The sequence below is a fragment of the Eriocheir sinensis genome, unplaced genomic scaffold (genome assembly GCF_024679095.1).
Source record: "Eriocheir sinensis breed Jianghai 21 unplaced genomic scaffold, ASM2467909v1 Scaffold1522, whole genome shotgun sequence".
NCBI classification, from domain to species: Eukaryota; Metazoa; Arthropoda; class Malacostraca; order Decapoda; family Varunidae; genus Eriocheir; species Eriocheir sinensis.
The window spans coordinates 1-14,791 of NW_026110876.1; the positions used below are offsets into that span (position 1 = coordinate 1).

General features: G+C 45.2%; 1 protein-coding gene across 1 annotated transcript; it reads right to left on the reverse strand.

The window, feature by feature from the left end:
* Positions 1 to 5,036: 5,036 nt before the first annotated feature.
* Positions 5,037 to 10,407, reverse strand: LOC126990283 (uncharacterized). Its single transcript, XM_050848849.1, has 3 exons — positions 10,285 to 10,407; positions 10,136 to 10,234; positions 5,037 to 6,101 (listed from the first exon to the last, which is right to left on the reverse strand). Exons 1-3 carry the CDS (start codon positions 10,405 to 10,407, stop codon positions 5,856 to 5,858), a joined length of 468 nt encoding a protein of 155 aa, XP_050704806.1. The 3' UTR covers positions 5,037 to 5,855.
* Between the last annotated feature and the right edge of the window lie 4,384 nt (positions 10,408 to 14,791).

Consider the following 14,791-nt stretch of genomic DNA (forward strand, 5'->3'; position numbering starts at 1 on the left):
ACATTTTTAAAATACTGAACTTTACCTGCTTAAGGGGGCCGGCAGGGCGAAAAACGAAGAAAATCGGTCAAAATGAAAAACTGAGAAAAAATTCTTGAGATGCGTATGCCTTTTGAGAATCTAATTACGAAGTTTTTCATTAAAATTCGCATTCCTTTTTTTCTTATGTGCATATAATGGACCCCCCACACACATCAAACTGCATATTATGATATGTACTAGGTATGTAATACATCGATTATTACATTTATTTTTGAGACACATGTTACCCTGTTAGTGACATCTGGCATTTATCCTTCTCTATACCCCGGCTCACACACACATACAGCCTCAGGGCCCATCTGAGCTTATCAGAGTGTGGGCTGCTCTGCTTGCCCTCCTGTTACACTCCCAGGCCCCTGCCTAGCGTCGCGCTTCCGGGCTGTTCCTGGCATTCCTGGGAATGGGACGGCGATCTTAAAAGTATACGCATCTTGTAGAAGCAAGACAGAACATAAAACATGATAAAAAGACGGCAGAGGTCACAGTCGAAGACATAGGTTTAGCAAGTGCCGCACCCAGACCACACTCACCACCCTTGCCGCCTCCTGCCTCTGGCTCTCCTGGCCCGTCGACCTCACGCACCACTCCTGCTGCACAAACAACGCCCACAACACCTCGCTATGACCTACGAAGAACAATACTGAAAGAAGATCCAAAAAAACTAGCCTCAAGTGAAGAAGAATGTATAGTAATAAGCAGTAATAAGCGGTGGCTGGGTGGTTAGCGTGCCGGCGCCGCGTCCGAGAGATCCAGGAGGGACGCGGGTTCGTATCCTGGCCGCCACACAGCTGAGATTTTTCAGTCACCGCCGAGTGGCCTAAGACTACCCACATGCTGCCCTGAAGACCATCTATCAACCCGGACTATTGATTTCCTCTCCAAAGAGAGGCTCAAAGATGAGCTCCGGGGTCAGTATGAGCCAAAACAAGATGGCGCCACTATAAACACTCGCCTGCGCCACAATGGGCTGGGCCGACCATCAGGCCCCCACCAGTAAAAAAGCCTAACGGGGCAATAGGCCGCGACGTAAAAAAAAAGAAAGAAAAAAGAAACGACAGAGAAATATTGTGTGGCGACGACTACGATGTTCAGTTTTCAGCAGATGGCTTCGAGACTGTCACCGACCTACACTGTGAGGCTGTAATGAAAAGATCACCTCAACACCTGCACTATGTAAATCATCTGCACAACTACGTTCACCACCCTACAGAAGAAATGTCGCCGCAGTACACGAGTCAGTCATAGAAGATTTTGGATATGCGGGCACACGAAGAATACAAGGGTTATATGGCATGCCTGTAATGGGAAATAATAAATATTACAGGCATCTGAAGTATCTTTATCAAGAAATGTATTTGTTTTCACTGTGAAGCAGAAGAAAGTATGTGAGGCTATCCGCCGGCACTACATGCAACACATGGGACACTGTTCCTGATGAAGATGGAAGACTCAGCTTCAACATTTCCTACAGTGGCTCGTGGATGAAGAGAGGGCATACTTCACAGGTTAGCATGGGAGTCATCAGTGAAGTTTGCACTGGCTTTGTCGTTGATATTGAGGTGCAGAAAAAGTTTTGCCAAATGTGCAGCATCAAAGAGGGACAACTGAAAGATGGAAAATTTTCTGAAGAAGAATTCAATGTCTGGAGGACCCTGCACGATGAAGAATGCACCAAGAACTATGAGGGATCTTCAGCAGCCATGGAAAAAGCAGCAGCACTGAGGATGTTTGCAAGATCAGAGTCCCTGGGCTTCAGATACAGAAATATGGTTAGTGATGGTGATGGGTGATGCAAGCACCTTCCTTGCCATTTCCAACATCAACAATGGACGTGAGCCCAACGAAGAACTCAAAGTCACAAAATTGGAATGTATAAATCACGTTCAGAAGAGGATGGGAACACGACTGAGGAAGCTGAGAGACGAAGACAGAGTGGAGACTGTAATGAAGACTGGAAAAGGAGGAGACTGAGTACCCTGGGTGGAAAGAACAAACTGTCTGACACCACCATTGCTACCCTGACATCATACTACGGAAAAGAAATAAGAAACAATATAAATAAACCATTTGTGGAAATGCAGAAAGCAGTCATGGCCACATTCCATCACGTGTTCAGCACCAAGACACGTCCACGCCATGGACTTTGCCAGCAGGGAGAACACTCATGGTGCTGCTCCAAGCTGCACTCACAAAAGTAGAAGAGAGATCAAATTCAAAAGGTCATCTTTAGTAATAGATCTTGATGCAGAAAGTGAGAAAAAGGTCAGACAAGTTTATGAGTCCCTGGCAACTAAAGATCTACTGGAGCAATGCGTTCAGGGGCTCACTCAGAACGCAAATGAAAGCTTCCATTCAAAGATCTGGCGGTGTCAGAAAGTCAGGTTTGCTGGAGCATCAAAGTCCAATTTGTTTCTCAAATCACCATCCTTCACTATAATTTTGGATACAACAAAGTAAATTTCTTGCAACATCTTGGAATAAAATCAACAGCCCTCAACTGCTCACTCAAAATTCAAGAAAAAGATACTAAAAGGAAAAGCATGAGGAAGAAGAGATCCCAGAACATCAAAGAGAAGAGGAAGGAGGTGACATATGCTCCACGAGCATTCTGGAACAAACTTGGCAACAGTGAGTAGCTTGGTAGCTGTGACACCCCTCCTTTGTGAGCTAATACCCCGCCTCAAGCTGAGGCAGGGGGGAGGGGAACCAGGAGCCTTACAGACAGAATATTTTGTGCCTGGACATCAAAATATATGACTGAGCATGAAGATATATTTTTTTTATGTATCATTACAAATAAATGAAAGGATAAATGCCATGATATCACTTCGCTATGTTTGAATGTTACGCATCCAAAACTTTACCTGGCCATATCTCAAAATGTAAGTTATATACCATTGCATTTCAATTTCTCCATCATTTTCAACCGATTTCAATGAAACCAACACCAAAACCATGCCTAGACTTGTAAGAATCAAACTATAGTGAGTTTTTTATCATATATGAAGTGAGTGAGTTATGGTGTATTTATGTCTGAATTTTTTTAGGGGGAAATTATGCGCATGAAAGTTTGAAAATTTATATTCCGCAAACTAATGATTATTAACACGTACAATATTTCGCTATATTTTCATTAGCCTAAACATGGTTCTTGTACTTTAGTAATTGTTCCCATGTAGAGCAATTATCATAGTAGAAAAAGCCTTTTAAAAAAAACCTTCAAATTTTCCAAAAAATAGTCATTGGTCAAAAATGGAAAGGTGATATTGTTTTTTGGGGGCTAAATCTTATGCGTATGGTGTCATTTGTGTCTGGTATACAAATCATGACAATAAACCCATTGAATAAAGAAAAAGGGTAAAAACCGGCAGCTCCCCTTAACCATTCAGACAAACAAATACGGAACAAATGGCATTCCGTATTTTATAAAAGGGTGGCAAGTTGGCAACCCTAGTCTCAGTCCGTGTTGGAAACTAGTAGAGATAGCACCCGTGCGCTCGTGTCTGATTGCATTTGTGCTTTGGTGTGCGATCTTTGTGTTTTCATCAGTACAGTTTGCGTTAATTGTGCTTTAACAATGTACCCCACAAAGATGGTTAAAGGGGATGGTGCTGCAAAGAAGAAAACAGGAACGGTGGATACTATGCTCATAATAGGAACGTGGGGCGAGCCTCGGCAGCTCGTATGCCCTCCTGGACGTGACTGACACCCGTTCACCCTCCATCTCGGACGATACATTGGGTTAACTTCACGTTGATGGTCGAACGGAGTTCCGGTGCCTCGAGAATAGGGAAACTGCGGCTGCTAAACCCTGGTGCGAAGCCTACACCTCGAGTGTAGTTAGCAGTTGCGGGAGTCTCCATAACAACCGTAACACATTGGTTTGTAGTAGGGATGTACCGATGTATCGGTATCGGTATCGGTGGTATCGGCACATTTTAAAGAGTATCGGTATCGATATCGGCTGATTTTCTGCCGATACTACCGATACCTGAAGGAGTTTTGTACGTCGCATGTCACTCGTTGCAAATAATTTTGTTCAATAGAAATTGGATTTTCTAAATTGTTGAAAAAGTATTAGAAAAGTGTAATTATCTATTATCATGATACTTAATAGTTTGGAATTTCCCGCGATTTAATTCTCATCACTTTAAACGATAAGATTCATATTACTTTGAATGCAAATATATAATACTTAGTATACAGTACAGCCTTTGGTACCGCGGACGCGTACAATACAGGTTTAGTAGCTTCGGCGCGGGATTGGCGGAGCCCTTCCACTCGCCTCATTTGCCTGCCTCAGTCAGTCAGACGGTCGCCCCGCAACGGGGAACGCTGCCAGGGTCTGGGGATTTCTTCACAGTCTAAATGTACTGCAATTAAGTTAAAGCTAAGTAGCTGAGTCAACTAGACCTCACGAGGCGCCTCCTCCTCGCTTTCTTCACTTCATGGTGGAACAACGAGTAGTGGGTCTTTTAGTGTCTTCTTAACATTTGATATTGCCCTTTAGCTGCTGGAATTGTTGTATAAAAGAAATCGGTGCACAGGTATCGGTATCGGTATCGGTATCGGTCAAATATTCGGGTATCGGTATCGGTGCCGGGTATCGGTACATCCCTATCAATGGTTTGTGTTTTATATTATTTTTTTATTGCTATTTATTGGTAAAATTACTTTAATTCTGTATAAAATAACATGTAAAATTATTAATATATAAATATTTTTTTGAGATATGGGACGCATTAATGGGATTCACATTAATTTCAATGGGGAAATTCCTTTTGGTTTACAAGTGTTTTGGTGTGCGAGCAAAATTTTGGAATGAATTAAGAGGAATTTAGAGGAGGATTGAGAGGTTTAGAAGAAGATTAATCCTCTGCCATTATTTTTGACCCTTTCCATACTATGACGCCGACGTCTGCGTCACGGATGGAAAGGGTTAAACTCGTAAACCGAGGTATGGCTGTATGTTCAATAAATGTATATGTGTGTGTTGAGTGGGGGAAACTGTGTTGGTGTTAGAACTCACAGCAAAGGGTGAATGTTTAGTAAATGTAATGATGTTGCAGCTAACACCAATGATTCTGATCTAAGTTTGTTCATCATGTAAAAGTAAGATGCAATGGGCAATATTTTCTCCTCTTCAATCAATGGCATGACTCCAAGTGCTATATAAATTAACGCATAAATAAGTATTACAACAAAACCAGCCAATCAGCCAGCCAAAGGGAATGGCAGGCCATCATTGCCTGGACAACTAAAAAGATAAATAAAACAAATTGCTAAATACACAAAACTACAAACATATTCATTCACCCAGCCAGCCATCCAGCCACACCCAGCCGGTCAGCCATCCAGCCAACCACACCCGACCACACCCAGCCAGAGACACCTACCCAGCCAGCCACAGCCACCCATTCACACCCAGCCAGTCAGTCACACCCATTCACACCAGCGTTGCCAAATTATCGTACTCATCGCATTTCATTTTCGTAGTTGCTGACCGATAACTATGACAACAAAGAACGAAAAACATCAATATTCAACAGTTTTACCACTAACTTTGATCTTCTCACGTTACTTGTGTAGGTACGAGAGTTTCAGGCATAAAAATGGTAGATACGATATGTGGTTAATACGATAATTTGGCAACGAAGATTCACACCCAGCCCCACCCAGTCAGTCACACCCAGCCAGCCACAGCCACCCTTTCACACCCATCCATCCATGTCCATCCAGCCACACCCAGCCAACCACACCAAACAATCCGCATCTAGCCACACCCACCCAGCCACACCAGCCATCCAAGGTCCTTACAAGAGGGTGGAGCACTGTCGCCTGAGTCCTGTGCGCACCCCAACACTGAGGTTGCTAAGGAGTTCGTTGAGATCCTTGAGGACGGAGTGGCGGTGGTTCATAGCATACCGCCCCCTCTGCTGTTCATTACCGTTGTTGTCATCACCGCCAAAGTTGCCCTTGTCCACCACCACCCGCAGCTGTGACGCCACCAGCAGCCCGGCCTGTGCCACGACTGCCTTCCGACGGTAGCTGAGGAGAAGCTGGAGTGGGAAAAGAGAGAAAAAGTTAATAGGGGACGCATATAATAAGAGTTTGGCAAGGCAGGGATGGGAGGGACAGGGTTAGTAGGGGAGCCATAGAATAAGAGTTCGGCAGGGCAGGGAAACATGGAAACATGGAAACATGGAAATGCAGGCAACAGAAAGCCTATTGGCTCATTACGAGGTCGCCCGCTTGGGTGATTTAATCTGCTCGACCGCCACTTGGGGCTTGGTGAGCAGATGAAAGCACCTCGATATTGAGGAGCAGATGGAAGCCCCTCGTTATTCAGTTTACTCCCGACGCAGCGAAATGACGATCGATCCTATATATGAAGGAGTTGATGGTATTCGCATTTACTACTTCTGAGGGAAGATTGTTCCAGTGGCGGATGACTCGGTTTGAAAAGAAACTCCTTCCAATGTCTGTGTTACATCGACTCGACTGAATGGGTAAACCGTTATTTCTAGTTCTTGAGTTGGTTTGCAGTTCAAAGAATTTGGAGTAATCGACGTTATTGAACTTTTTTAGATACTTGAAGACTTGAATCATATCCCCTCGTAGGCGTCTTTTCTCCAATGTAAAGAGATTGAGTCGCTTGAGTCGTTCCTCGTACGGTTGAGCCCTTAAGGTTGGAATCATCTTTGTGGCGCGTCGTTGAATCCTTTCCAGTAGAGCAATGTCCTTTCTGTAATTGGGAGACCAGAACTGCACTGCATACTCGAGGTGCGGTCTTACCATGGAATTATACAAGGATAGCATCACGTCTGGTGTTTTACACTCGAAGTTCCTCGCTATGAACCCGAGCATAATGTTGGCCTTGTTGTATGCTTTTTTACAGTGATTCGCGTGTTTCAGGTCACTGCTGATAGTGACTCCAAGATCCTTTTTCTCCTGCATCGCTTGCAGAGGTCTCCCATTCATGATGTATGTATGGTTACTATTTTGGGACCCAATGTGCATGACTTTGCCTTTGTTAACATTAAAAGACATTTGCCATTTTTCCGACCATTCGATAATGTGATTGAGGTCTTTCTGAATGATTTCGCAGTCGGCCGTTGTGAGGGCATCTCCACCCACCTTGGTGTCATCTGCAAATTTCGATATTGTGGATTTCAGCCCTGATTCTAGGTCATTGATATATATGATAAAGAGGATGGGTCCCAGCACTGACCCTTGAGGCACTCCACTAGTGACTGGAAGCCAATCGGAAGGCTGTCCGTTGAGTAGTACTCGTTGTTTTCTGTCGGTGAGCCAATCTCTTATCCACGCGATCAGATTGGCTCCGATGCCCGCCGAGTGCAGTTTCTTAAGGAGTCGCTCGTGCGGTACCTTGTCGAAGGCTTTCTGAAAGTCCAGGTATATAACATCACTGGGGATGTGGGCATCCCAGTTCTTATATATACCTTGGAAGAAGTCTAACAAATTCGTTAGGCAGGAGCGCTTGTTTCTGAAGCCATGCTGGGTGTCGGAGATTATATTATTGTTTTGAAACTTAACAAGTTTATCTCTAATAATCTTTTCGAGTATTTTTCCTGCCACTGATGTCAAACTTATGGGCCTGTAGTTTAATGCAACGCTTTTGTCTCCTTTTTTGAAAATCGGTGTAACGTTCGCCATCTTCCAGTCTTCCGGTACCTTGTTTAGTTGAACTGACCGGTTGAATATGTTAGTGAGTGGTTGAAGTATTTGTTGTTTAAGCTCTTTTAATAATCGCGGGGACAAACTGTCGGGTCCCGTTGACTTGTTCGTGTCGAGTTTGTCCAAGTACTTTTTTACTTCTTGGTCGCATATTGAGTCAATTTCCAGCGGCGTGATCTCACTCGGCGGGTCAGGACCCTCGGGAATGGTTTCGATGTCCTCGACTGTGAATACGGATGCGAAGTTACTGTTGAGGATTCTGGCCATCTGTTTACTGTCCTAAGTTACAGATCCAGTCTCGTCTGTCAGGGGACCAATATTGGATTTTACTTTCTTTTTCGATCTTATGTACGTGAAGAATTTCTTGGAGTTAGTTTTGATTTCGCGCGCTATTTGCTTTTCATAGTTGCGTTTGCTACTCCGAATAAGGCTGCGACAAGCTCTGAGGCTGTTGTGGTACTGTGTGCTGGCTTCGACCGTAGCATTCTCTTTCATCAAATTATAATTCCTTTTTTTTAGGTTTACTGCCCTTTTTATTTCTCTGGTCATCCACGGTGGATCTACGGCCCTATTTACTCGCCTGGATTTCGTAGGCACTGTAGCCTGCTCTACTTGCAACAGCTTATCTTTGAAGACGTTCCACGCGTTGTCGATTGTATTGTCGGTGATGCCAAGTTGGTCCCAGGTCGTAGGAGGAAGCAGCGCACGGGCTAAGTTGAAATTTCCTTTTTTGTAATCTGGTATCACTGACGGATTATCTACGAGTTTGTGACATATGTTGATATTAAAACGGATTAAGTGGTGATCGCACCCATTAAGTTTCTCACCAACTGTACAGTCGCGAATGAGGTCGGGGTCGCTTACTAATACCAGATCCAGCAGATTGTTTTCTCTTGTTGGTTGAGTTACAACTTGAGTGAGGAACAAATCCTCCACCATTTCTATAAGCCTGTTACCCTCTTGATTTCCAGTCATCAGTCCCCAGTCAATGTTAGGGCAGTTAAAGTCCCCAATTATAATTGCTTCCTTGCTTTGTGTTACAAAGTGAATCTCTTCGTAAAGGGCAGTGTCATCGGCTGCCTGTTGTTTCGGAGGCCTGTATACGGTTGCAAGTGTTAGTTTCTTGTTATTTGCGGTTATTTCCACGTAGACAGAATCGTATTTCTCTGCGTCCTGTTTGTCTATTTTTATGGCAGGGAGTGTACTTTTTACGTAGCAAACTACTCCTCCTCCTTTCTTGTGCTTTCGACTTTTGTAGAAGCTTTCGTACCCAGGGAATGACAGTTCGGATTCTAGATGAGTAGAGTTGGCCCAAGTCTCTGTGATGGCTACCACATCTGGTTTCTCTGTTGCAATATACGCCCTAATTTCGTCCTTTTTGGGTATTAAACTACGTGCATTTGTGTACATGATAGAAATGTGGCCGTGACGAGTTGTACCAGTTCGTTTGTCGGAGGCGTCGTTAGTTACACAGTTTCTTGTGAGTCGCACTGACGCTACGGGTTGGTTGATCAAGGGCTGCCTTTGCCCCGTCCTCGCCCGCCGTTTTTTGAAAGGCTTTTCGAAAAGCTTTTCACTGCCTCGTCCAGAAGCCTCCCGAAACGCGCCGACCCCTCATTCAGGTGTAGTCCATCGTTCCAAAACAAGTCTGGGCGCTCAAAGAAGTGGTGCCAGGCATTTGTAAACGCCACGCCTTCGTCGTCACAAATTTCCTTCAGACTAGTATTGATGTTGCTCGCTTTGCTGTTGAAGCCGGCGTAAGCGCTGATTCTGGGTAGAATTCCAGAGACAATGGGACAGGGTTAGTGGGGGAGCCATATAATAAGAGTTTGGCAGGGCAGGGAAGGGAGGGACAGGGTTAGTGGGGGAGCCATCGAATAAGAGTTTGGCAGGGCAGGGAAGGGAGGGACAGGGTTAGTGGGGGAGCCATAGAATAAGAGTTTGGCAGGGCAGGGAAGGGAGGGACAGGGTTAGTGGGGGAGCCATAGAATAAGAGTTTGGTAGGGGAGGGAAGGGAGCGACAGGGTTAGTGGGGGAGCCATAGAATAAGAGTTTGGTAGGGGAGGGAAGAAAGAGAGTGGAGAAGCATGTGGGTGGAGGGAAAGGAGTAGAGAAGCTGCTGGGTGGAGGGAAGGGAGTGGAGGAGGAGGAGGAGGAGGAGGGCAGAATTCAACAGAAGTAAGGAAATCTACCAAAATGAGCCAAGCAAAAATGAAGGGCAACAAAATATAAAGAAAACCAGTCAGCAACTATTAACAAGCTATGGTTGTTCTAACAGAACAAAAACAAGCAATGAATAAATCTTACTGAATAAATAAATGAATAAATAAATAAGTGAAATAAATAACTGGCCCCAAACTAGTCAGAGCCACAAGCAACACTCATAACCACTTACATCGAACAGGTAGGTGAGTCCCTTCACAAACGCAGAGCAGTCAAACCCTCCCCCAGCCCCCGGCCCACCCCCCAAGCCTCCTCCTCCTTCAACAGCACTCTGGAGGGGAAGGCGAAGAGCAGGGCGTAGACCTTCACAGTGGTGGCCACCCTCTGGGCGTGGGTGTGCTGCTGAGGATGTTGGTGTTTGTCCTCCTCCTCCTCGTCCAGTGGGCGATAGTGCCTGACGTACTCCTTCAGCAGCTCCAGAATGCTTGTTATTCCGGGAGACATGGATGCTACGGCCTGGGGGGGAATGTGGCGATGGATAAGAGTGGCTGTGTGTGGCTTGAGAACGAGACGCACTACAGCATGCATAAAGGAACAACAGTTCATCAGTAAAGAGGAACTGAACATAAGAACAAAAGGAGTCTGCAGAAGGCGGGTGGGCATATATAATGACTAATAAACAAGTGGAGGGAGTTAGAGGCCATGCTACAGCCTGATATAAATATATATATATATATATATATATATATATATATATATATATATATATATATATATATATATATATATATATATATATATATATATATATATATATATGAATGATGAGTCAGGGCTTTAGGACTAGGGAGATTGTCTGACCTATCAAAACTAATTAAGGTATATAACTAGTGGAACACCCTAAAGCAGGGGTTCTCAGCCAGGGGGAAATTCTCCCCAAGGAGGAGGAATTTCAGGGTGTCACAGGGGGATTTGCACCACAGATCAGACATCTGGAGTATTGATCTGTCATTGCCTTCCAGCTCCCCGGGGCAGCACATATTGCAGTGAGAATCTGTTACCTGCTGCAGCAGCCTATCAGGCCCAACAAGCCCCTCAACCATGAGGCTCAAAACAGCTTAACCATTGACAGGGCCGCCACACTTACACTCTCCCAAGGCCTCCTGCCATGAGTACCCCCACCCCCTCCCCTCCAGTGTAGTGACTGCTGCACCCCCCGCTCCAGGAGAGCTGTTTCATGTTCACTGTTCATATGTTTGCTGGTTTTCAAAAGGAAATGTAACTGAGTGAGCATTTGAGCTTAGAGATGAACTCAAATTGTTCTTTCTAAGTTGAGGGTAAGATGGAATTATTTGCCCGGCTGGATGTAAGGAATGGGTCATGCACCTCGCCTATTTGGCTGACATCTTTGAGCAGCTGAATAAACTGAAGCTTCAGATGCAAGGAAGGAATACAAACATAATAAAGTCATGGCTTCCTTGAAAGCTTTCAGGAGCAAGCTGGAAAATTAGCAGCAATATAAAAATTGTTGTAATGTTTGAGATTATTTCTTGCTGATGATGGTGAAGATCAAAGGCTTTAACAATTTGCAAGAAATAAAATTGTGTGGCATTTGACAGCACCGGGAAAAGAATTCAGCCAATGTTTTCTTGACCTCAGTGACGATGAGTTGGATTTAGTGCAAAACCCATTCAATTTATCAGCTAAAAAAAGTTCTTGATGCCTGTCATGATGAATTTATGGAGCTGGAGACTTATTCCAGAGCAAGAGATGTTCACTGAGGAATCAGTTAACTCCTACCCTAAACTAGAATTAAGATCTATCCATGCATTGCTTCCACTTGTATCAATATATCTTTGTGAGTAAGGCTTGTCAACTCTGGCAAATGAAAATGTGAAGAAAAGAAACAAAATTGGAGGTTGAAAATAAGCTGCACTGTGCCCTCTCAAGCCCTCCTCCGCGTGTCTCAGAACTGGCGAAGAAAATGCTATCACTGTTTTCCCACTGACTCTAACCTTCACCAGAACACAGTGAATCACAGTACAGCACCCAGGCATTATACTCAATTTTTTGTTTACTCTGTTCAGTAATTTGTTCTAAATATATAAAAAAATAACTACTTTGCTTTTATTAATAGTTCTAAAAGTTAATCAACATTCTCCATTGCTATTAAACTCATAAAACTCCACTAGGAAAATAATCAAGTAAATGTACAAGTTCAAACATGGAAAAAGTCAACGATTTTCAATATAATATCATGTGTATGATTTGGATTGAACTTTTTGCATCAGACAGTCTTGGAAAGGGGAACAGACATTCTGACATGGTGAAATGGAGGCACTGGCCAGAAAAAAAGGCTGGGAACACTGGCAGCCAGGGAGCGAGAAATGGAAGACAGGCAGGTAAAGGTACAGGTAAAGTTGGGGGCATGCACTATAGCAGCAGCGGCGCTCAACTCCGTCCCGTTGGCTCTTTGAGCCAGTGGTGAGAGGGCACCCTAACCCCTCTGCTGCGATTGGCATGGATTTGGCCTTCACTGGTAGCCTGGTAACATACAGTCCCAGGTCTTTCTCTGCCTCTGTGGTGGATAGTGGAGTGTTTCCCTTGTGGTATTGGTATGCTGGATTTCCCCTCTCAAAGTGCATGACTACATTTTTCTTTATTGAATTGTAGCAGCCACTTTTTGTTCCATTCCTGTAGCTTGGTGAGGTCTTCTTGTAGGAAATCCATTGTCAAGGGGTTAACCCGACACAGAGCCATTGCAAAATCCAGGTTACCACAGTTTACCTTCCCCAGGTGTCCCCAGGTACCCATTTATTAACCAGCCAGAAAGGAAGGATGAACAGCTGGGTGGGCTGCACGCCAAGTGCCCAGGCTGGGATTCGAACCCAGACCCACAGATTTGTAGTCAGAGACGCTAACCACTGCACTGTGGAGATTTAAAAACAAAACAGGAGTTAGGCATGATTTATGACTAGGGAGAAACAATGGTGTTGGGCTCTAGTACCTGTTCCAGTTGTCCCAGCAGCACCTGTCCGCCCCCTTGCGTCTAGGCGGGGAACACCTGGCACGACACAAAGTCCTGCATGACCCTCTGGCTGGCGGCACAGGGGTCAGCGGGGTCAGTCCAGTGGGTGAGGGCCTCCCGCTGTGTGCAGGGACTTTCACCCTTGTCCGCCGCCCACTGCCTCGGCCATCCACTCATCATGCTGGCCTGGGGCTGTGGGGGGAAGGAGGAGGAGGAGGAGGTTAGGGTCCATATCCTTAAATGTATCCTGCTCCCATTACAACTATTTCCCAAAGCCACAGAGAAGATTAACCGGGTTGTCATGGGTGATTTTTCCTGTTCAAGATGCAGAATCCGTGTTCAAACTATGAGTAGCATCACAAAATAATCCACGGCAATCCCAACAACCTAAACAACAGACAAACTGAGGCGCTTACAGGTCCATATTCTTAAACATATCAGACTCCCATAACAACTTTTACCCAAGGCCACAGAGAAAACTAACCAGGTTTTCATGGGTGAGTCATAGACTTCACAATCTCTTGACGGGAAACGGGGCGCGGGGCCGATTCGCAGGGGGCCGATTTTCAAAAATTTAAAATTTAAATATTTTCAAAACCAAAGCAGCTAGCGACCTGAAACTAAAACAGGCACCTCCCTTAGGCATATATGAGTCTCCATGAGCAGCGGTATCAAAAAATTCAAAGTCGTTCCCTAATAAAATCCCGATTAATTGTTTTTTATATAAGTATAACAAAACTTAAAAAGGCTATAAAATCCTCAGATTTTACGCTAGATGCACAAACATCACCAAATGCAGAGATAATCACTTATATTTTCAGAATCAATAGCAATATTTAGCATATCTTATAAGTTTTTGCCCGAAATAGCTACTTATTTTTTTTTTATTTAGTGCAATTTTTTACGTAAGTTTTTAACATCTAATAAATCACTTAATTTTCACATTAGAAACTTAATACTTGAGGAAAGCATGCAGAAACATCTTAATTTTACTCAACAAAAGCAAAATATTCATTTTTCTATATACAATCACAACTTATTTTGGTTGAATTCCGATGTCACTATTGCCGCAGCACGTCTTGCCGGCTATCTGGCCCTCGTCCCTGAACAATCACTTTAGCCTTTTGGCCTATGACTTGTGGGCCCCGGTCAGTTTCCTGGACTTGTACACGTCCCTGTTCCTCGCCGTCTCCTTCCTGCCCTCCTCGATACTGCTCCTCTTCCTGCCGGTCGGCTGCTTCAAGGCCTTGTTCTTCCTCGCTTCTGAGGTCACGTCCTTGGAGAAATTAGCACCGAAACAGTTGAAGAGGGACCTGCTGATGTGCGGCAAGATGGTGTTGGCCAGGTTGTGCCCCTCCTGGCACCTGTACCCCTGCAAGGTCGGGTCTGAGGCCGCCAGGAACTCCAGGAGGTGCCTGAACCCGTCCCTGTGGCGCATGGCAAGAGAGGAACCTCAACCTGCGCTCCTTCTTGTCCTCCCTGCACATCAGGGAGTCCCACAGCGACATCCCGAAGGACGCCATGTGGGCCATTGGGAGAGATGGCCGCTTCAGGACCGCCCGGCCCGTCTCCAGCTCTCCCCTGTCGACCAGCTCGACCAGGGCGTCGAACATCACAGAGGGCGGGTCGCCCCTCTCGAGCTCCACGGTAATCTTCATCTCCTCCTGCTGGGCAAGCTCCTGCTTGCAGCACTCGGCCACAGAGGAGTTGGCCTGGACCTTCCTGGCCAGGTAGCCGGCGTAGTTGCCGACCGCGGCGAGGAGCAACTCGTCCGTCGGCGGGTCCGGCTGGTCGTCGGCCAGCTCCCTGGCAAGCTGGGCCAAGATCAACTCGTCGTCCTCCTTCTCCTCTGCCTTGGCC